Genomic DNA, 22362 nt, shown 5'->3' with positions numbered 1-22362 from the left:
ATCAAAGCGTAAACGGAGACACTTGATAGAAGACACTGTAACGTCTGCTCCGTCCAGTGTCCACTGCCTGGCCCCTCCAGGCGCCCCTCTTCAATTAGTGCTCAGAACTCTGTATGCTGGCAGTTCACTCTTCTGCCAGGCAGTCTGTCCAGTTCTGGGCTGAGTCTACTCTTTAGCAACTATTCTCTGACTCTTCATAGTTCTTCATTATGTTGACTTGAAAATCGCCTTTCCATGACTTCTGCCCTCTTGATGACCAGGTGTTAGATGAGCAAAACGTGCAATTTGAAATCCCAGGCCCTAGTTTGAACCCCTGTTCTGTCATCAGCTAACTCTGTGACCTTCAGACAGTCGTTTATTTTCCTCAAGACTTCATTTTCCCATCCTTAAATTAGGCAGTTAATATCACTCTCACTGGTCATTTTGAGACTAAGTGGAGCCAGTGTACCTAGGTGTTAGCTCCCTCAGGCCCTCCCTATCCCAGTCCTCAGCTATACTGAGAGATCCTGGCAATTACTGTTTTCCTCCCCACGAGAGTTCTCATCTCCAGGGTAAAGAGATCCAGTTTAAGTCCACTAACGTACTTTGTGCTACTCGAGTGCTCTTCACTTTTCCTGGGAGAGATTTCCCTCTGAGTCATGGATTCCCTAATTATTATCAAAAGGAGAAAAGAAGAAATCTCTTTCCCTCCTCCACAGGAATTGGAGTTCCACACTCAGAATGAACCCAGTGTTTTAAATTGAATATCCATATGAGGGGGTCTGCCTGCATAAATAGAAACATCCTTTTTACTAGTCATCAAGTTTTCTCTTCAAAAACTATCACACATTTTCCAAGTCCGCGGGGACAGGCCCAGTTAGATAAGAGTCTGCCAGCCCTGGCTCTGGCTGTGTCTATTGACAGCTGGACCGGCGCTGAGGAACCGGTGGTTTCCCCAGAAACACACAGGAGGACCGCAGTGCAACAGCTGCTCTGTACCTTGCCAGGGCTTGAGGCAGTTGGTCTCGTGAATGAGTTTTTTCAATTAATGACCTTGCTCCATATGGGACGTTAAAGATGTTTTTGTTTTCAACCCAGGACGACATGCTAGAAGCTGAAAAGATTTAAGAATATTAAATATTCCTCCTCAGCCTCAAGATGACAGTTGATAAACACGTAACCATAAGATATCAAAAGCATCAAAGGATAGGAGCAAGCCCCGGCGTGCTTAATAAAAAATGAGGAAGACGGAGCGTAGCCAAGCCACAGATCCCCAGTAGGGCCAGTACCCAGGCGTCTGTATAAAGCCAGAGTGGCAAGCAGGTCTCTTGTAACTCCGTTCACTCTAACATTTGTCCCTACATGCTCCAGATGTATGTAACAGGGGTATTTATATTATCTTAGCAAACAAAGTGTTGCTCCAGAATTGTGAACAGTGGCTTAGTTTGGAAAGATTGGGTGATCTAATCATGAGCTCTGTCAACTTCCTCTGTGCTCGCTCCCTCAGGAGGCCTCCTGCCTGGTGTGGTACTGTGCTTATCAAACTGTGTCACCCCAACATTCATGCTCCAAGGAGGGTCTTTTGGGGGCAGCTGGATGGAAGCAACTGGGTGGACTTGCAGACCCTCTCCACCTGCTTCAGCGAGAACAGCTCCACTCTTACCTGCCTTGTATGTTACAAAACCATGGACTATTCTGTTTGGACTAAAAGGCATTCTTTTGTTTTAAAATCAGAAACCTGAAAAGCAGTGGCATCATGATGTTTGAATCCTTTCATAAGTTGCTTTTCTACTCAATGATGTGTTTTTGAAATATAACCTTTTATAGCCACGTAGATAGAGTTCAGTCGCTGTATGAATAAACCACATCATATTCATTCCCCTGCTGATGGGTATTTAGATGGTTCCCCATTCTTCACCATCTCAGAATATCTCTTCAGTGGAGTTGAGGGCATTTTCCATATAGACACTGATGGACGGTGCCCTCTAAGCTAGACCAGAAGGGAAGGGACAGTGGGTGTATGGTGAGATGTGGAGAGTGGACAGAGGATGAGAAGCCACACGGATGTGATAAAGTCAGGATGCCCCAACAGTCAAACAGGTTCTGTGAACTGTGGAATCCAGAGGTAGCGCAGATCGTGGGGGACTGGGTGGCCGAGGATGGGGAGGAGAATGAGCCTGTCAAAGCCCCAGAGGCCGAGGTGTTAGCTGGGTCATTCACTGGGTGTTTTACTTTGCTCTGTCAGCTCCACCCTGCACCCCTCTCTGTGCCCACTAAGCACCGTGTCTGTGGGCTGCCTTGCCCTCTGCCTGGGAGTCACGCAGCCTTGACCTTAGAAGAAGAAAGCACAGTGCAGGTGGGCTTCATCCCTCTACCGAAAGCCACAGCAGCCTTGACCTTAGAAGAAGAAAGCACAGTGCAGGTGGGCTTCATCCCTCTACTGAAAGCCACAGCTCCCTCCCCTATAACTCATCGTTCCCATTCCAGCAAACGCTCCCTCCCGTGCTTTCCCTCTGATGGTGAAACAGCCTGTTTGGGGTCCTGTAATCTCTTCCTTAGGTTTCCTCCATGCAAAGGGTCATTTTATTGACTTCTTTTCTTTATTCGTCTGTTAAACTGAACTATCCATTTCTTGCCCAATAGCTGCAGACCAATCTTATGGAGATCCTTGAAAATGATGGCAGGAGGAAGGGTGGAGAGGAAGGTAGTGAGCCAGAACCCTGGTGAGGGGCAGTGTCTGAGTTTAGGTCAAATCAAACTGCCCCACATTTTTGTTGTTCATCTGTAAGCGCACTTAAAACCAAAAGCTCTGCCTAATTTTTGTGTGAATTCCTAGTGTTTGAGTAATATGTGGCATGCAAAAAGCATTTTATAATTAAGATAAATTGAATTGAATAGGACTGAATTAAATTAAGCTGAATTGTTCTGAATAAATGAGATACTAATGTGGCACATTTGAAACATCACGGGTTCCCTTCTCCACTGCCCTCGCCCCCTACACCAGCATATGGCTTTTAGAAGCTTCATGAACATCAAATAACAAATTAGATCAGACACTGAGTTTCTGAGGTAAATAATGAATACTAAATGTTCACTTATGTTAGCGTCTTATACAGAAAAACATTGAAGTTATAAAGATTTTGTGATACATTCAGACCCCTGTTAAGATTTCAGGATCCACTTTCTTGATACTGTGAACATTTTTGCTCATGGAAAACTTTGTATCCTGTTTCCAAGACAGAAAGCAACTTAGCTCTCAGAACATGTTAATCATTCATTTGAAAGTAATTTTAATAGACTCACATCCTTGGCATTGACTTGAATTATAATACCGAGTGGAAACAAAATATGAAATCTTTTTGAATTTGAGCTTTAGTCAGTCTAAAATACTGTGTGTAGAAGGTCTTTGTAACAATACGAGTTAAACCTCCTGGCATCAGAAGGCGCCCTCCCCGCCCTCTGGATCACAGCGATAGTAGCCGCTGGGAGAAGACAAAGGAGACACGGTCTATTCACACTTGCGCTGCAGGCAGGGCCGTGGTTTCTCCCGCGTTTTTGTTTCCTGAGCTCTGAGCATCTGATTCCTCGCCCCATCCCTGTGGCTCCAACCTGAAAAGCATTTCCAGTCAGAGCTTCAGGCCGACTTGAGGATAATGACCGATTATGGTTTGCCAAAATCACACTTTCAGTTTATTTATGTCCTGTAACTTAGAAAGTCATTTTAAAACAAAAGCTATTGTTAGTATTTACAAATAAGAAATTCTGATTCTTCTAACACAGCAATGAAAGTTACTACCCAGAATCTTGATTTGGAGTAGCCTCATCATAAGAAGTCTAGATCTCGTAACTCAGTAGGCTTTAACATATGACAAAGAAGACGACAGTCTAGAGTCTACCCTGATTATCATCTCAGAAATGCATTTAGCTGGTAGACAGAGGAGCACGTCTCTCTGGCTTTGCTGTCTCACTGCTGTCTCTGGACTAGAAGATTCTAGTGCTCTGGCTTTGTGTAATCTAAGATTTAGGCTGTACTTTAATTCTCTTTCATTTGTGATATCAATTTGAATATTTTTGACAATTTTTATTATCCTCATTTTATAGATGAAAAAATTGAGGCTGCTGAGTGGGTAACTTGCCCAAGATATTTCACAGCTGATAAAGCATGGCGATAAGCCCCAGACCTTGATGCTCTGCCTTCACGTTTTCTGTTGCTACCGTGTCATGAGCGCGAACATTCCTCCCACCTGGTGCACACTGCCCTGAGCACCCTCATTCCTTCAGCTTCCAGGAGCCATGACTGATTCATGGGATTATTTTCTTGTTTGTTTGCTTACTGTCTTTTTATCTGAAGGGATGCATTTTGTATTTTATATTCAAAAGGATTTTATTACTTTATGCTCATACTTTCATGCGTGTGTGTGTGTGCCAAGTCACTTCGTCATGTCTGATTCTTTGCAACCCCACGGACTGTAGCCCACCAGGCTCTTCTGTCCATGGAATTCTCCAGGCAGGAATACCGGAGTGGGCTGCCATGCCTTCCTCCAGGAGATCTTCCCAACCCAGGGATTGAACCCGCGTCTCTTTTGTCTCCTGCATTGGCAAGAGGGTTCTTTACCGCTCACGACACCTGACAGCCCCATAATATCATCACGTGGTTCTTTTCCATTAGAGAATTTTTAAATGTGCTTCGTTTTCAAGGAACTGAGCTGTTCACTGTGCTTGGGCAATTCCCGTGGGCCTGTTTGCTGAGGCTATAGTCAAATGGGCTTGGCAGACCAAGCATGGGGATGGGGTCAGGGTCTCAGTGGGTGAGGCTGCTGACACTGGGGGTAAGTCCCCCTCTCCGGACTGGCCAGTGGGTAGGGGGCTGCGCTTGCCCACCTCTCCTGCAGCACTGGCACTTTCTAATTCATCTCCTTCCTTCTGGAAACCCTCCCCCTTCTTCTACCAATAATGCACTCATGGGAGGATAGGCTTTTAAATTATTTACTTAGAAATAAGTCCTGGCCACAGCATCAAGCCGTCTGGACTCAGCGTCCAGGGCCTCTCTCCACTGCATGATGCTTTTAAAACCCAACTCTCCCCAGAGCTGATTGTGCTTCCATGTAAATTATATTGTTTAGGTTACTGGAACTTTCCTTGGCTTTCTGCTTATCTCTGCAAGGACAGTTTGTTCCCTGCCGCCACTGCCAAGCATGTAAGCAGACGTGTTTCTTCTTTTCATGACGATAGGCACATCTCATCGTCCTGAGAGGAAGCCCCTCTCGAGAGGAGGCAGCCACATCCGCACACTCCATCGCCTGTGCCGCTGTCGCTTCCGGGAGGCCTGAGCACCACGGTGAGAGCAAGCACCAGCCTTCCACAGGGGCAGAGTGGCCTGCCCCCTGCCTGGCCCGTGCACATTGGGGTCGCGGGCTCGCTGCCTTTGGCATGGGTGAACGGGCAGAGGGAGCTGTGATAGTCGTTTCAGAGAGCCTTCTCGGTTAGGTCCAGCAGGGCCCTTTGGTTTCTAGCCCTTTTCAGGTTTCTTCTAGACTTGTACTTTCAGACACAGCAAATCCAAACATATCTATTAGAGCCCCAGAGAGTTCATGCTGGGCTTACAGGGAAGCCTCCTGGGCTTTCAAAGGTGATCTATTTTTAAAGATTGTTGTGGAGCTACTGGGGCAACAGAGCTGGCCTGTTGAAATGCCAGCCTTCAGACTCTCCCAGGGCTGAGCTTTCAATCAGGATAAACTTACACGTCTTCAGGATTCCAAAAGGAAGTTGCCACTTATGAGTCATGTAGTTTTTCTTAGCCCCACATAATAGGTAGAGCAGTGAGCTTGGGGGTTTTTTAATCTTCCATCCCGGGTTCCGAGCATACAGTATGCCTCTATTGATGGAGAACATGCCATCCTAATGACTTTTTCTTGTTGTTGGCCAGAATATGCAGAAACAGAGTATGATTCATAAAGAAGACCCGAGGTGTATTCCATGATGTCAGATAAAAATACTTATCCATTACTGGAAAATAAGGTCCAGTGTGGCATCAAGCTGGAAGTCAACATTTGGAAGCTTGAGGCTGAGGTTCTGGGAGCAGGCACTGGGCTCAGATGAGAAGGCTGGTGGCGGGAGAGACAAAGGGGGCGCCTTGGGAACAGACTGGTCTGCAGAGGTCCCTGGGCCGGGCAGGGGCTCCTGTCCTGGGAGGAGCTGGGGAAGGGGTTCTGTCTGTCCATCCCCCTTAATGATCCCTCATTCTGGTCTCCGGGAGCTTTGCACACCTTTTCAGAGCTGGAGGATAGGGAAGGCAGACACCCTTTCTCATTCTAGCTCCCAAAAGCACTCTACACCTCAACCAACTTCCAAACCTTCTGAAAGCCAACATTTTCTCCAACCTGTTGGTGGTTAACATTCCTTTAATAAGTAAGAGAACCTTCCATGCCACAAATATTAATAGGATACTTAAAATGCCAACAGGATGGAAAGCCCTAGATTAGCAGGAGTCACAAACCTACATGTCCATGGGGAGCAGGCAAGCAATGCGAGTGAAGCACATGGCCCTTAGAAACCAGCAGCAGCACACTTATGATTGGCAGCTGACCCTCGGCTATAATCTGAGAGATGCGATAGGGGTGGGGAGGGCTGTGACAAGCAGGAGAAGCCCGTCCCCTGTCCAAAGTGAGCAACTGCTGTTCCGCTCCGGCCCATCACTGTCATGTAGAAGGCAGGTTCGTATCAGCAGGTCTGCCTTTTCCAGAGAAGGCAGAAATCTGAAGTTTTATGTGAAATCAATGCATAGTTGATGGTAACTAAGTCAAATATGTTTCAGGCTCTGAAGGAGGCAAAACAAGTGTGGAGGGCTAGATGCCTAACTTCTGACCTGGGAGCATGAGATACATTTTTTTCTAAGTTTTCCAGTCTAAATATGGCATTGATACAGCCTCCCCTGTAAATTGAGAATGTTACTAATACCTACTAGATACAGATAATTAGATCTGTGAAAATTTAAGACCTCACTTAGTAATAATATGTATGTAGTACATAATTATAGTAGTAATAATATGTGTGTATGTAGTATGCAATGTCACGGTTCTAACCAAGTTCACAAAGGTTACTTACCACAGCTCTTTGAGGTTGATACAAGTCCCCAGGTCTCAGATGGAGAAACTGAGGCGTGGAGGCTTAGGTAATTTCCCAAGAGCCATAGCCAGGGGATGGTAGACTTGAACCCAGCCTCGTGACCTCCCTGCCGTATAACAAGGACTGGCACTGCACATGCTTTTCCCTCCTTCCCCCCTACCCCCCACTTACACCTGCGAAAGAGTGTGTGGCTCTGGGGAGGGAGAGGACGCAAGAAGAGCAAAGGCAGCTCAAGGAGGCCCGCCCAGGAGCCCACACAGGTCTCAGCCCTGCTTCTCAGGCAGCTCAGACCACGTGGTGACCTGCACCAGGAAGCTGACTTGCTTGTCAGTGTCTGAGATATCGGAGGAGGGTGAGTAGGGAAGGACGAGAAGCAAACTTGCCCAGGAGCAGGGAGTTGGACAGTCGCAGCTGGCTTTGCAGGTTAGGAAGGGGGTCGCTTCTGCCTGAGGCCTGGAGGAATGGCTGCTTGAAACTCTGACCCACGGAGCCCCCAGGAGCCTGGAGCCAGCAGGCATCTCAGCAGCATCATATTAACAACGACAACGGCAGCGGTAGCAAGCGTCATCGGATGCGGGTGCTGGCACTGTCACCAACAGGCCCGTCTCACTCTAACAAGCCTTGGAGGCGGGGCACAACCTCCCATTTCACCAAGGAGGTAACCCCGCCAGCTCTCCACACCGCCAGCCCCGTCCATACTCTCTCTACTCACCGCTTTACCCAAGAAGGACAAAGCCCCAGTCCATCCGAGGGGGCTCCCTTCTCAGACTCGGCTTCCGTTGGTCAGAGGACACGCGAAATGTCTATCACTTGACACTGGCAGGAAGCGTTTACTTGAAAGCAAGGAGGAGGCGGGCAGAGAAGCTGTCGAATCAGAACGGATGCTGAGCAGCAGCAGCAGGACGCCCTGGAGCAGGGGCAGAGAGAAGCCCAGCCCTTGCCCCCAAGGCCTCAGACCTCAAACCCGAAATGGGTGCGTCAGAAGAACCAAAGCAGAGAGACACGCAGCTCATTTCTACTGTGATAACAGGCTTGAGTATGCTGCCAGGAGACCCTGTGTTTCCTTGATGGAGAGCATGGGGGAGACTGGGGATGACGACCTGCTGTTCAGATCGCTTGTCCCAGCCTTACCCACATGTGCCTAAGCTCGGCCTGCGGCCAGAGGGGGCGGCCGTGTTAACACGTGTGGACTTGGCTCCCCCGATAAAGCAGGAGTGAGTGGGTCCCCCTTCCATCCGGGAGCCACAGCAGCAGTGGCTAGGTGCCTCCCCACCGCCTTTCGGGGCGCCTGGTTTTCATTTCTCTGATGTCCCCTAACACACAGCCGACACAGAGACGAGGAACCCACCCGGGGCTGAGGCTCTCCAGGCCTCTGCTACCTCCAGCAAGGGGAAAAGAAAGGAGAAAAATTGGAAGTGACCTTTGACAGCTAAGCAAAGGCCCAGCCGCCCCACCCAGCTCTCACCCAGGCAGGCCTCTCTGGCCTGGACTTTGGTCACTTGTGGTTAGGAAGTCCCAGTCGGATCCCCTGGGAGCAAATCCATACTTTCCACTGAGCACCAAGGATCTCAGTTCTGCTCTCCTATGTGGAAACTGGTCTGTGCCAAGTACAGTTTGTTTGTTTGTTTTTAAAAGAATCGTTAATTGGGGAAAATTTCTCATTTGGGGATTCTCCATAGCCTGCTTGCTGAATGCCCATTGAAGGCATTGCCCTCCAATAAACAAAACGTCACTGGCCAAGAAGTCAGTGTGTTTCTGGCTCCACACTCAAATGAATCCCTTTGCTCTGTGCCTTCCCGCATTCCTTATGCAGACAAAACTGCCCTAGAAGTCACGGAGGGTTGTCATTGCATAAGGGCTCCCAATTCAGGCTAGCAAAAATGTCACTAACCTGAGCCTGGCCAGCTTCCCAGAGCAGCCATAGACAAACTTGGTATTAACAGTCCTCCCAGCTCTGCTGAGTGTCAGGGCATTGGCCTTGTGTTTATAACTCTTCTCCTAAAGCATATTAAAATGAAATGGGCTGAAGCCAAGTACATTTTAGTGTAAACCTTTGAGAGGCAGAGCCCGCTGAGCTCGGGTGGCCTTGTTTGGAAGTGGCCCCATGTGGGGCCTGGGCCTGGGAGCTCTGTCGGTTTCAGAGACAACAGGAGAGGTCGGGCTATGCCCCTGCCCACCTCGGGGAGGGGGTGGGACCCCAGTTCTCAGCTCTGTAGACAGACTCACAGGCATGTCTCCCCCGTTCTCTCTCATGCTGACGTCTCCCCTCGTCTTATACAGTAGTCAGGAAATATGTGGGCATCTAAAGGTGGGCTCTGCATCTCCATGAAGTCCCCCGGCTTTTAGCCTCCACGGTCACCCCTTTGCTCAACTCTTCCCGCTGTGGCCTGGTTCTCAGCGTTCCCTGTGCTGGGCCCTGCCCCACCTGAGGCCTGCTCCCTACTCAACCTGAGGCCCACTCCCTACTCATGGGTTACCTTCCCCTGCCCGTGGCCATGCTTGGCAGGCCCTGCTGCCTCTATCTCCCACCTCCAACCCGAGGCCCCCGACTGCTGCTGGCCACCCCCCAACTCTCCCTTCCTCCTCAGTCTTCCCACGGCCCCCCGCCCCAAGCTCTGTGTGCTCTCAGAGACCCTGCCTCAGCTCCTACCCAGGGCCCACTTCTCAGTGCAAAACGCCCAGCCTGTCTGAGCCTGGCACCCGAGAGCCCCAAGCAGGCATCAGCATCCAGCCTGCTCTGTGCCCCACAGGCCGGGTGGGGAAGGGCAGGGGCAGAGAGAGCAGTGGGTAAGGCCAGAGAAGAAAAGGGGCTAGTAGGACCCACTCTCAGAAACCTCTGAAAGGCACCCTAGAGCACAGCCCATCTAGAGGACCAGAGCCTAGACGGAAGCCAGGCGCTGCCCACCTGAGCACACTCCAGGTCAGACAGGGCGGCCCCATGCGTGCTCTGTCCTCAGGGGCCCAGGGAGCCCGGGAGCCCAAAAGTGGGGCAAATGCAGGCTGCAGGGGTGGCAGCTCTTGAGGCCGGCAGAGAAGTTGAAGGGGTGGCCTTTTGCACCCTGGGTCTGTGCTGTTGGTCTCTCTTCACCGAGGTACAGCCTGTGGCAGAACTGAAACCTCGTCGAGCTTTGCTTGCAAACAGCACTTCATCTGTGTGCCTGAGAACAAAGCCCGCAGTTCTGTCCCTCTCCTCAGGAGGATGGAACACTCCAATAGCCACTTCTATGAGGCGCTGGTGATTCAGTTTGCGCTAGCTAATAAGTTATGTCCACAACGTCTTGGGAAAGCTTAAGTTATTCATACTCTGACTTGACCTTGAAACATATTATTAGAGCAGCTTATGGAAATCACATTTACTTTACCAAGACAAGCCACTCGGGCAACAGGCCTGAGGCTGCTGGACCCCTGGGTGGCCCCAAGCAGTGCTGGAGGAGGACGGTCCTGGCCCGCTTCTGAGGGCGAGGACTTTGAGGCTGGCAGCCCCGTGGTGACTGAGCCCTGTCAGGACCTGTGGGCCCCAGGCGCTGTGAGACCAGCCTGCCTCCACCTCGGTCACCTCACTCTGCTGAGGCAAGCCGGCCCCCGAGATGGCCGTGGACTTCCAGGGGCCACGCGGCTCAGCGCCAGCAGGTCTGAGGCGTCTCCCAGCCGCCGGGGACAATGTTCCTCTTGAAGGTGATCTTTCAGTGTGGAGAAAGCCTGTCTTGGGCTTTGTCCTCAGAAAACCCGAGGCTGCTGGGGGGTCTCAGGGCAGCTGCCTGCACAGGGCCCCCGGCAGTGCCCAGCAGGGTCTAAATGGGTTCAATCTGTTTGTCCGCTGGGTATTGGCGCTCCTCTGGGATAACACCAGGCTAAGATTTGAGATTTTCCATTTTCAAATTCCCTGGGGTCCTTAAAGTTTTTGCAGTTGGTGCAGAGTACAATTTCCCAAGACTGTTACACAGGATACTTGTCACCTGGTACACCCAGGCCTCTCTCATAATGAAAGCTGTCCTCACTATTCCAAATCTTGCCTTTGGATAGCCTCAAGAAAATGAGCCCAGGGCTACCAAAATTTATTTTAATTAAAAACATCCTGACCTCTAGGGTGCCAAATCATAGCCCCACTTTCCTCTTGCTCTTTGAATGGAGCCCTGGTTTTTTCGCCTCTGTATGAACATGCAGATGGAACAGTCTGAAGGGGCCTCTGGAAGACACTAAGCCAGCCTGCCCACTGGGCCACACTTGCCCCTCATCCTGACTTTCAGACAGCCCCAACATTCTGCGGGAGTGAAAATGGGAGAAGTTCGTGGCCTTGAACACCTGTGCCACTGGGCTCAGATTTATAAAGCTAAGTCATGGCCCTGTACTTTAGAAAGTGACCTCATCCCTTGCTGAGGCCACCTAGCATCAGGTTGCCGAGGATTCTAGAAGAGGTTTGTAATGAACGCTGAAACTGCCAGCTCCTTGTGAACCCACACCCAGCATCAGGCCCAAGGCCTGTGCCAAGAAGTGGCATCCCACCCCAGGGGCTGTGACCTCCTGTCCCTCTGGCAACACCAATGTCACTTGGGCCAGAAGTGGGAATGCCCGCTCCTGGGAGAACCAGCTCTGCCTCTCAGGGAGTCAGTCCTTATGGGTAGTAAGGAAAATTTCTCTCCCCTCATAGACTAATCAGGGGGTTCATAGTTTAGATTGCTAATTTGGGGGATAGGGGAAAATAAGTCCGGGTTTTGCAGTAAAGGAGCTCTCCTAGGCTATCCTCACGCGCAGCGTCCTGATAGGATGCCTGACTTGTGGTCAACTTGTACCTGACAACAAATGTCGGAGAACCCTCTCCCTGGCCCTGCCTCTGCTGACCAGAGACTCCCAGGAACAGAATTAGGAGAAACATGGACCTGTTGAGGAGCTGAGGACTCTGAAATGGGGGAAGAGAAGCAGCAGTGTTAGGAGCTGGCCCCTGAGCGCAGATTCTCAGGCAGGGCCGCTCTCTGACTCCTCACCTCACCGCAAAGCCCAGCTTTCTTCCACTTCAGTAGCTATTGTGGCCTCGTTTGAGTAATAAATTCCTTCCTTCCCCCCAACCGCTTCCTTCCTCCCTCGCTTCCAGTCCCTCTTCCAGAGATCCAAAGGTGCTAACAAGCGTTCTCTTTGGAAAATGTGACTGGGCCTCCCTGAGTTAGAATTTGTGAGCCGTTTGCGTTTGCGCACCAGTGTGACTTAGGCCAGTCGGCTTCCTTTCTCTCAGAGCCCTGTGAGGTCAGCTACACAAGGGCAGGGACAAGCGGCACTCAGGTCTGGGGCCAGCCCGAGTGGGGCGGCTTTGTTGGGGGGATGGGTCAGCATGTGACTGCCAGGGACAGGAGCACAAAGAGCTGGGAGGGGCTGGAAAGCAGGAAGGCACAGCCATGTCCACCTGTGCCTGGAAGACCAGCTCCTCACCCAGGAAGGGAGGGGACCACGTCCCATCCCCATCGACCTCTTCCCCTTTCTGAGCCTGGCACCACTTCCGCAAAAGCCTGGGTCAGAGACTCAGTTCTTACCCATCCGGTCCTGCCTCCTTCCCATGCCCTTTACATGTGCCCGTCTTTAGAGGGACCGTTCATCTCCGGGAAACAAGGCCGAGACCCATAAAAACCTCTCCTCTTCAAGAATGGCTCAGTTACAGTCTCTGGTTAATTTCCAGTTAAACAGAAACTAAAATATCGACAGTACTCCATTCTTGAGTCGACTTGTTAATTTTTAGACATGGAACATACATCTCTGTAATGCTTTTAGAATCAACAATATAAATGCCACATCATCTCCACATTTGCTGTCATCAGATTATCAAAGTAACCAAAATAGATATTTAGTTTGAACATTTAATCTGTAATATATTCTCCCATGAGTCAACAAAGACTAAAGTGATGTGACATTTTTCATATGCAGTAGTAAAAGTTTCTTCTACCAAGAAAAAAATTTGAGAACTATCCATCTGCTGGTTTGGCAGTGGACAGACCCCCAGTGAAAGAGTGGATCAGGGACCCCAGCTCATTAGACTTCTGTCTAGTTTCAAAGCCTGGGGCCAGCTGACTTCCCTGAAAGGCAGCACCACCAACCCCAGCCCAATTCTCACTTCTATCTGACAGCCGCATAGATCTTCAGCAGAGAAAATCTTGCAGATAAATGAAGCTTACTTGTTTTCAGACCTAAGTTTTCTTTAGGTTGCATGAATTCGATAGACACATCTCCCAAGTGTTTGCTTCTCTCCTTTCCACAACAGATCACTTGGGAAGTACTTGAATCATTTCTAGAAACCTACATTTCTCATTGTGAGTTTCAGAGCTGTTCTCAAGTTCTCGAGGTGTGTGGAGCCGTTTATGTGCATGCTTCAGGCCATTGGACCACTCTGTCTGTTTTCATGGCAGTGTACTGTACGCTTCATGTTCGTCTCTGCTCCCAGTGTCCCCCCTGGTTAGCCTAGCATGGATGAGGGAGGCCCAAAGCCACAAACTGTCCCTGAAACTAAAATGTTCAACATTTCTTGAGCACTGGCTAGGTGTCAGGCATGTCATCAGTTATTTGAGTGCATTAACCCGTTTACTTCTTACAGCCACCCTGTAACAGAGGTGCTAGCACGAAAGTCCCCCTTTGAGGTAAGAAACCTGAGGCCAAGCCTGGGAGGCGCAGAGCTGGAGCCTCAGTGCAAGCGGCATCTGACCTCTGGGCCTTTCCTCCTTTCCACTTGCTTCTCCACCTCCCGGAACAAGCGCATCCTGCACAGGCTAGCCCCATCCGTCCACCTCTGTGAATTCTGGAGCAGTGTGTTCGTGGATTCCTCTTTGGAAGTACTATCGTTCACATCAGAATATGAGAAAAATTAATCCATGGGCCCACTCTCTGGAAAAATATTAAAATAGACAATACGCTGTCCTGTCTAAGGGCTTCCCTGGTGGTAAAGTGTCTGCCTGCAATGCGGGAGACCTGGGTTTGAGAGATCCCCTGGAGAAGGGAATGGCTCCCCACTCCAGTACTCTTGCCTGGAAAATCCCATGGACAGAGGAGCCTGGTAGGCTAGAGTCCATGGGGCCTCAAAGAGTCAGACATGACTGAGTGACTTCACTTTCTTTTTTTCTTCTTTCTTGTCCTGTCTAATCAAGAAAATAGGGAGAAAACACAAAAGCAAAATTAGAGGTGATAAAGGGGAAAGAATCAAACACAGAGGAAGCCTGAAGAAGCTAGAGATGACATGTTACCTTTTTGCGCATGCGTATGTGTGCTGCACAGTTCATACTAGATCTCCAAATGGAAATGTCAAGTAGGCCTTGTATGTGTGGGTCATAACCCCCCTCAGCTGTGTGCTCGTCATGCGTCACCATCTCCAGCAGGCACTTCGGTTGTGGTAGGGGGTGGGGGGTGGTCCCATGTTCCTCAGGGACACTCACGTTTTGCTCCACTAGAGCAGGAGTCAGCAGACTTCGGCCCAGGGGCCAAATCGAGCTCCCCGCCCATTTTTCTAAACGATTTTCTTGGCACAAGCCAGGCTCCTTTATTCACAAGTCTGTGCTGCAAGTCTTATGTCCCCACAGCCTGAAATAGTTACCGTCTGGTCCTTCATAGAATAAGTTTGTGACCCCTGTGCTGGGGGCCTATAACTTTTCTACTTTCAGACTAGATTCTACTTTACAGAGTTTCTTTTTTAAATATTCTTTTCTGTTATGGTTTATCACAGGGGATTGAAACTATCCTGTGATAAACCATGTCACAATGTCATCAAAGAATATTGAACATATCCTGTGATAAGCTCTGTGCTATACAGCAGGGCCTTGTTGCTTACCCATTCTGTATATAACAGTTTACACTGCTAATCCCAGACTGCCAGTCCTTCCCGCCCCTACCCCCACCCAGGCAGCCACAAGTCTCTCCTCTACATCTGTGACTCTGTTTCTGTTCCATAGATAGGTTCATTTGTGTCGTATTTCAGCTTCCACATATAAGTGATATGGTATCTGTCTTTCTGACTTCACTTAGTGTGATATTCTCTAGTTGGAGCAATGTAGCTGCAAATGGCATTATTCCATTCTTTTTACGGCTGAATAGTATTCCATTGTATACACGTACTGTACCTTCTTTATCCATTCATCTGTGGATGAACATTTAGGTTGTTTCCTAAATTGTTGTGAATAAAGCTGCTATGAACATGAGGAGCATGCATCTTTTTGAATTACAGTTTTGTCCAGGTATGTGCCCAGAAGTGGGATTGCTGGATCATATGGTAATTCTGCTTTTAGTTTTCTAAGGAACCTGTTTCTCCATAGTGGCTTCACCAACTTACATTACCTCCAAGAGTGTGTGAGGGCTCCCTTTTCTCTATACATCTTCCAGCTGTATTTGCTGTATTTAGACATTTTATTGATCGCCATTCTGTCTGGTATTTCACTGTAGTTTGATTTGCATTTTTCTAATAATTAAGTGATGTTGAGTATCTTTTCATTTGCCTACTAGCCATCTAGTGTGTGTCTTCTTTGGAGAAATGTTTATTAAGTTCTTCTGCCCATTTTTCTATAGGGTTGTTTTGTTGTTGTTGTTGAGCTGTATTATCTGTTTGTATATTTTGGAGATTAAGTCCTTAGTTTTCTACTTCAATTTATTGGTTCAGAATTTCCAAACCAAGAGAATTCCATGGTGGTTCAGTGGATAGGATTCCATGCTTTCACCACCATAGGCCTGGGTTCAATTTCTGTTTGAGGAACTAAGATCCCACAAGCCATGTAGTGTGGAAGGAAGGAAGGGAAACAATTGGGGGGAAAAAAAAGAATTTCCAAATAAAGTAGATGGTGCAAATTCTGCCCTCACACATGTGCATGCTCCACGTACAGTCTCCCAGTTTCTTTCAGATGCTTTTTCCAGCCATGGCCTCTGGAGGGACACCCTGGAGGCTTCTCTTTGGACCAGTGCGACTGCTGGTTTTAGGGATTCCTGGCTCTACTGCGTAGCAAATAATGGTTGTTTAAACACCCAGTTTAAGCTTTTAATTCTGTCAATCAGAAGTCTAGCATGGTAAGAGTGGCTTCTCTGCTGAGGCTAAAATCAAGTTGTCAGCTGGCTACATTCTCATCTAGAGCATAGGGTCCTTTTCTAAGCTCAACCCTGTTATTAGCAGGATTCAGTTCTTTATGTTATAGGACTGAAGTCCCTATATTCTTACTGACTGTTGACCTCTCTCAGCGCCTATGGGCCACTTTTGGGTCCTTGTACCACAGTCCCCTCCATCTCAGGATTGAAGAACCTCCTTTTCAAATCCCTCTCGTGTTTTGAATCTCTCTGCCTTCCTTCTCTGCCACCAACTAAAGAAAACTCTGCTGTTAAAGCTTTGGTGACATTAGGTTAGACCCAAGGCTCAACATTCAGAAAACTAAGATCATGGCGTCTGGTCCCATCACTTCATAGGAAATAGATGGGGAAACAGTGGAAATAGTGTCAGACTTTATTTTTTGGGGCTCCAAAATCACTGCGGATGCTGATTGCACCCATGAAATTAAAAGACGCATGCTCCTTGGAAGGAAAGTTATGACCAACCTAGATAGCATATTAAAGAGCAGAGACATTACTTTGCCAACCAAGGTCCGTCTAGTCAAAGCTATGGTTTTCCCGTGGTCATGTATGGATGTGAGAGTTGGACTGTAAAGAAAGCTGATCGCTGAAGAATTGATGCTTTTGAACTGCGGTATTGGAGAAGACTCTTGAGAGTCCCTTGGACTGCAAGGAGATCCAACCAGTCCATTCTAAAGGAGATCAGTCCTGGGTGTTCATTGGAAGGACTGATGCTAAAGCTGAAACTCCAATACTTTGGTCACCTCATGTGAAGAGTTGACTCACTGGAAAAGATTCTGATGCTGGGAGGGATTGGGGACAGGAGGAGACGGGGATGACAGAAAATGAGATGGCTGGATGGCATCACCAACTCGATGGAGGTGGGTTTGAGTGAACTCCGGGAGTTGGTGATGGACAGGGAGGCCTGGAGTGCTGTGATTCATGGGGTCACAAAGACTCGGACACAGCTGAGCGACTGAACTGAATTGAACTGAAGGAGTAATCTCACTTTCTTACAGTCTACTGTGCTATATAACATTCCTTATGACAGGAGTCATATCTCAGCCTATCTGAAAGTTCTACCCATAATCAATGAGGAGGTCATAATCAAGGATGAGTGTCATTGGGGTCATCCTAGAAATCTGCCTGTGACACTGAATTTTTGCAGGGAGCCTCATTTCATCTACTTAACACACACAGGCCTCAGGCCTCAATAGCCAGCCCTGCTCAGTCTTATGAGACCCTAGGCATTTTGGAACACACTAGACCTTTTTCCTAACCCACTCTGGGCCATTCAGCTCCCCCCCGCTTCCTGCTCTGGCTTTCACTTTCCTCTTCATTTTTCATATCTGAGGTTTTCCTTTTTTGTTTTTTGCTTTCAAGATTGGCAAATATTTTATAATATTTTTGTTACATTATAACCAATATGTTTAAGTGCTTGGAATGGTGGGGTTTATCCTTCAGCAGCCTGTCAGCCATATTTTCCAGAATTATAGTGTTATTTAACTACATCCAAGATTACAACATCCACTAAAGTCAGTGGATCCTTGGAGTTCCAACCTCAGTGAGGAGTAACTAGAGCTTTATGAACAATTAATGGTTAATCAACCTGAAAACTTAATGATGTGTCAGGTCTAGGGGATAGTTTCCCTGTTTGCATTAACTCTGCTTACTGTATCACTGGGAGGGCCAAGATGTATGAAAACCAATGAAAATAAATTGCAGTATCTTTCTGAGAACTAGACCTTGTCTAATAAAACAGTCAGATTAATGGGAAAAGACAGTTTCCTTAAACTGGGTTATCTTGTCCGGTTACTTATTATTTTCAGATAGTTCACCATCACTAAATGCATAGTTACTCTTTTAATTTCAAATCTGTGAGTAGTTTTCAAAATTGTTGTTGTGCTTTTCTTCAGCTGTGGCTGAGCAGTATTTTCAGGATAGCATGGCTAATCTCAAGGATGCTGAAGGGATGGAGAAAGCCAAGTTTCTTTCAATTCAAGATGATTACTGCCGTTTCCTACAAGTCACTGGACAAGACGAGGTGAGTGAGTTTGGACCACAGCTGACAGTTATTTACTCGGGCAACCCAGTTGATATCCAAAGGGCTACTCCTACACTCTGCAAGCCTTAAGCACCTACTGTGTACGAGGCAGGTGCCAGGCCCCATGGGGAGAGGGATACATAGGACCAGGCAGTCAGCTGCTGGATAGTCACTCTTGGGGAACAAATAAATTATGAGAACACAGATGCCATGTCCACCTGCAAAGTGCCCTAAAGGACTAGAAACGTTGAGAACCAGATGGACAGTCCCAGCTTATCACAGCCTGTGGTTGTAGCTGGAATAGAAGGTAGCAATTAGTGTGTCTTATTATCTTGGCTAATGAATGAAATTTGCATATCTAATAACTGCACAGTGCAGAAGTTATGGCTCACTGTCCATTGAACTATACAGGCAAGTTTTCCATGGCTTGTACAAATGGAACCAGACTCAGAGTTTATAGTCATTTAACTATCCCAGGGATAGTTAAACCCTTGGGAACTTATTCCATAATAAGCCGAACAGCTACCAGACAGCCACACGCTTGATTTATATAAATATATCTGTATTTTCAACTCTAACCCATCAAAGTGAATCCTTGAGAGGAAACTGTTTTTATTTCTTCTGCTCTTCTGTAGACCTCCTGCCCAACAGCCCTCTCCTAACTCTTAATGCTTCACCCTTCTGTCAATTGATGTGAGCTTTAGGATAGGTTTTTAATCTAGATGTACCCATGATCCTCAGGCCAAATAGGGCCACAGTAACCATAATAAATGGAGTTTCCATATTTTTCTGGATCACTCAGACAAGTAGAGAGGGTCCTTCCAGGGGCCTCGGGTTCTAGAACATCGCTGGAAGCTCTGTGGAGAGAGCTCAGGGCAGAAGTCTGACAGGAAGTGTGCCCCCATCATGCCTCACCCCTTCTAGCTCATCAGTCATCTTCATCTCCAGGAGGCCCCTTGACGCCATCCATTGGTTGCCATCTCATCTCTGCCAGTCATCATCTCCTGCCTGGACCACTCTAGCAAACCCTGGGCCCCCAGCTGTGCCCTTTTCTAATCCATTCTAAATAATAAACCATGGTGATCTTTTAAAAAAGCAAATCTGATCAGTGGACCTCTATTTGTGAAATACTCCGTTGGCTTCTCAGTGCCCTTAAGAGAAGCTGGAATCCCACATTGCCCACAATACCTTGCAAGATCTTAATTCTGCTGGCATTTCTAGTCTCATTTTTGCCTCCTCCCTTGATGTGAGTTCCACAGTGGAGTTCTAATCCACACTTCTGCGCAGTGTCAGCACGTGTTTCCTGCTCTTGGAAGGTTCTTCCTCATTGATCTCCTGGCTAATGCAGATCCATCTTTCAGGACTCACCAGCTTGTCTGATTCCTCTCCCTCAGTCTTCACTAGATTCTCCCCAATATTTTTCATCATAGAATCCAGTTTAATATAATTGTATAGCATAGTAATATATTACCATAATGGTGGCGCTTCCCAGGTGGCGCTGATGGTAAAGAACCCACCTGCCAATGCAGGAGACATAAGAGATGCCAGTTCCATCCCTGGGTTGGGAAGATCCCCTGGACGAGGGCATGGCAACCCACGCCAGTCTTCTTGCCTGGAGAATCCCATGGACAGAGGAGCCTGGCGGGCTACAGTCCACGGGGTCACGAAGAGTCAGACACGACTAAAGCAATGTGGCAAACACACACACGGAAGTGAAAGAGTTCCTTTGAATCTATGTTAGGATAGTCTTCTAGTTGTGCTGCTCTGCCAGCAAGAACCCTCTCTGACTTCTTATTCCCTGTAAGAAATTCCAAACCCCTCAGCCTGGCATGAAGGCCTCCACTGCCAGCCCAGCCTGTGACGCCTGCCTCACCTCCCTCTGCTCCGCTTTCTGCTCTTTCTGCTGTAGTCACATTAGTCCTCTCACCGGCCCTGAACGTGCCACGTGCTTCGTCCCCTACTGCTGTGTACCCAGGTGCCCAAGCCTGCCTCTTAGCCCACCTGAATCCCTTCTCTCCATTAAACTTGTCTAACTCTCAGAGACTGTCACGATCTCTATTTCCTCTGTCCCCATGTCCATGTGGTATCTTTTCCCCTGCCGTCTCACTTGTACATCTATCTCCAGTTTCCCCAATTACAGGCTGTAAATGGTGTTGAGAGCAACCTTTAGGAAAAGGAGCCGGGCTCTTCTTTCCCCCATTGGCTCCTCCAAGTCTGACAACCAATTTTCATGGAAAAGCTGCCGAACCCAGCACTTGCCTCGTGGTCCCTGGGACGGGATGAGACAGGCTTCAGCATCAGAAAGAACTGAACCGAGGGGGATCACACACTTCACAACTGACTCAGCTTCTCTTCCCCAGCAGTGACTTGTCTTTCCATCTGAGAAACTGTTTCTCTCTTATAAGTGCCTTTCCTGCGGTTCCCTGATCCAAACCCCAGCACCTAATTCATATTCTTGCCAATAAAATGAGTAAAGGCCTTGCCAGTTCCTCTGCCTGGGGAGTGCTAGCAGGGTGCCTTCAGGGCTAAGTGGTGGGTGAGTCTTCTTCACCGGTTTCTGCTTTGTTCAGCTCTTAAATGCGGCATTTGTCTTCTCTAACTGTAATCATGCTTTCATGGGAGAGATGGTGGAAGAATTTCAGAGAAACACGGGAGATCGACATGCAGGGTTTTCCCTCTGTATGTCTTAGTCTCTGACTGAAGAGATTAATTCCAACCCATATTTTCTTTTATTCCATGTTGGTATAAATAAGTCAGATAAACCAAACAAAATGTCAAATCTATTTAACTTTTCACCATGTCGGAATGTTTGCTTTTCATTTCTTGAAGTATTTCTTGTGAGAAACAGAAAACCCTGGAATATACTCTGGATATTCTGTAAGTAGATAAATTGCCAAGAAATTATAGTTTTCACTTACATAAAAACATCACTGTGCCCAGAGAAAGAAGAGCCTGAAACTAAGAGGGATTAGAGGTGGCAGCACCCAGACCCCAGCTCTGCCGCTGATGGGCTGTCTGACTCTGAGAGAGCTTCCCAACTGCCCTGTGCCTTGGTTTCCTCCTCTGTCAAATGAGGACTAAAATTGTCCTTAAGGAAAGGAAAGAGTGCGAGCTAAAGGAGCTCACACACATAAACCGTTTAGCACAGTTCTTGACGGTAAAGGACACAGTGCATTTCATGTTAGTTTTTATTCTTTCTACTCAACTAAACAGACTGGTTCCAAATGAGGAAAGGCGTACGGCAAGGCTGTATATTGTCACCCTGCTAATTTAACTTCCATGCAGAGTACATCATGAGAAATGCCAGGCTGGATAAAACACAAGCTGGAATCAAGGTTGCCGGGAGAAATATCAATAACCGCAGATATGCAGATAACACCACCCTCATGGCAGGAAGTGGAAAGTGAAGAGGAACTAAAAAGCCTCTTGATGAAAGTGAAAGAGGAGAGTGAAAAAGTTGGCTTAAAGCTCAACATTCAGAAAACTAAGATCATAGCATCTAGTCCCATCACTTCATTGTAAATAGACAGGGAAACAGTGAGAGACTTATTTTTGGGGGCTCCAAAATCACTACAGATGGTGATTGCAGCCATGAAATTAAAAGATGCTTGCTCCTTGGAAGAAAAGCTATGACCAACCTAAGACAGCATATTAAAAAGCAGAGATATTACTTTGCCAACAAAGATCAATCTAGTCAAAGCTATAGTTTTTCCAGTAGTCATGTATCGATCGATGTGAGAGTTGGACTATAAAGAAAGCTGAGCCCTCAAGAATTGATGCTTTTGAACTGTGGTGTTGGAGAAGACTTTTGAGAGTCCCTTGGACTGCCAAGGAGATCCAACTAGTCCATCCTAAAGGAGACCAGTCCTGACTATTCATTGGAAGGACTGATGCTGAAGCTGAAACTCCAATACTTTGGGCACCTGATGCGAAGAATGGACTCATTGGAAAAGACCCTGATGCTGGGAATGATTGAAGGCGGGAGGAGAAGGGGACGACAGAGGATGAGATGGTTGGATGGCATTACCGACTCAATGGACAGGAGTTTGAGTAAACTCCGGGAGTTGGTGATGGACAGGGAGGCCAGGCGTGCTGCAGCCAATGGGGTCGCAAAGAGTTGGACACAACTGAGCTACTGAACTGAACTCAATTAAAATGGG

General features: G+C 47.8%; 1 protein-coding gene across 2 annotated transcripts in view; it reads left to right on the top strand.

The window, feature by feature from the left end:
* TTC23 (tetratricopeptide repeat domain 23) overlaps positions 1-22362 on the top strand; it is a 168300-nt gene that overhangs the window by 128037 nt on the left and 17901 nt on the right. For both annotated transcript variants that reach the window (XM_055417708.2, XM_088829693.1), the window contains exons 8-9: positions 5212-5317; positions 18075-18202. In XM_055417708.2, the coding sequence (XP_055273683.2) occupies positions 5212-5317; positions 18075-18202 (234 nt within the window). The remainder of the gene's footprint in view (positions 1-5211; positions 5318-18074; positions 18203-22362) is intronic.

This window comes from Moschus berezovskii, chromosome 21, assembly GCF_049115385.1.
Source record: "Moschus berezovskii isolate FMDL1 chromosome 21, NW_MosBer_1.0, whole genome shotgun sequence".
NCBI lineage: Eukaryota > Metazoa > Chordata > Mammalia > Artiodactyla > Moschidae > Moschus > Moschus berezovskii.
The sequence above is the reverse complement of the archived record's forward strand: the minus strand, read 5'-3'. Positions and strand labels throughout refer to the sequence as shown.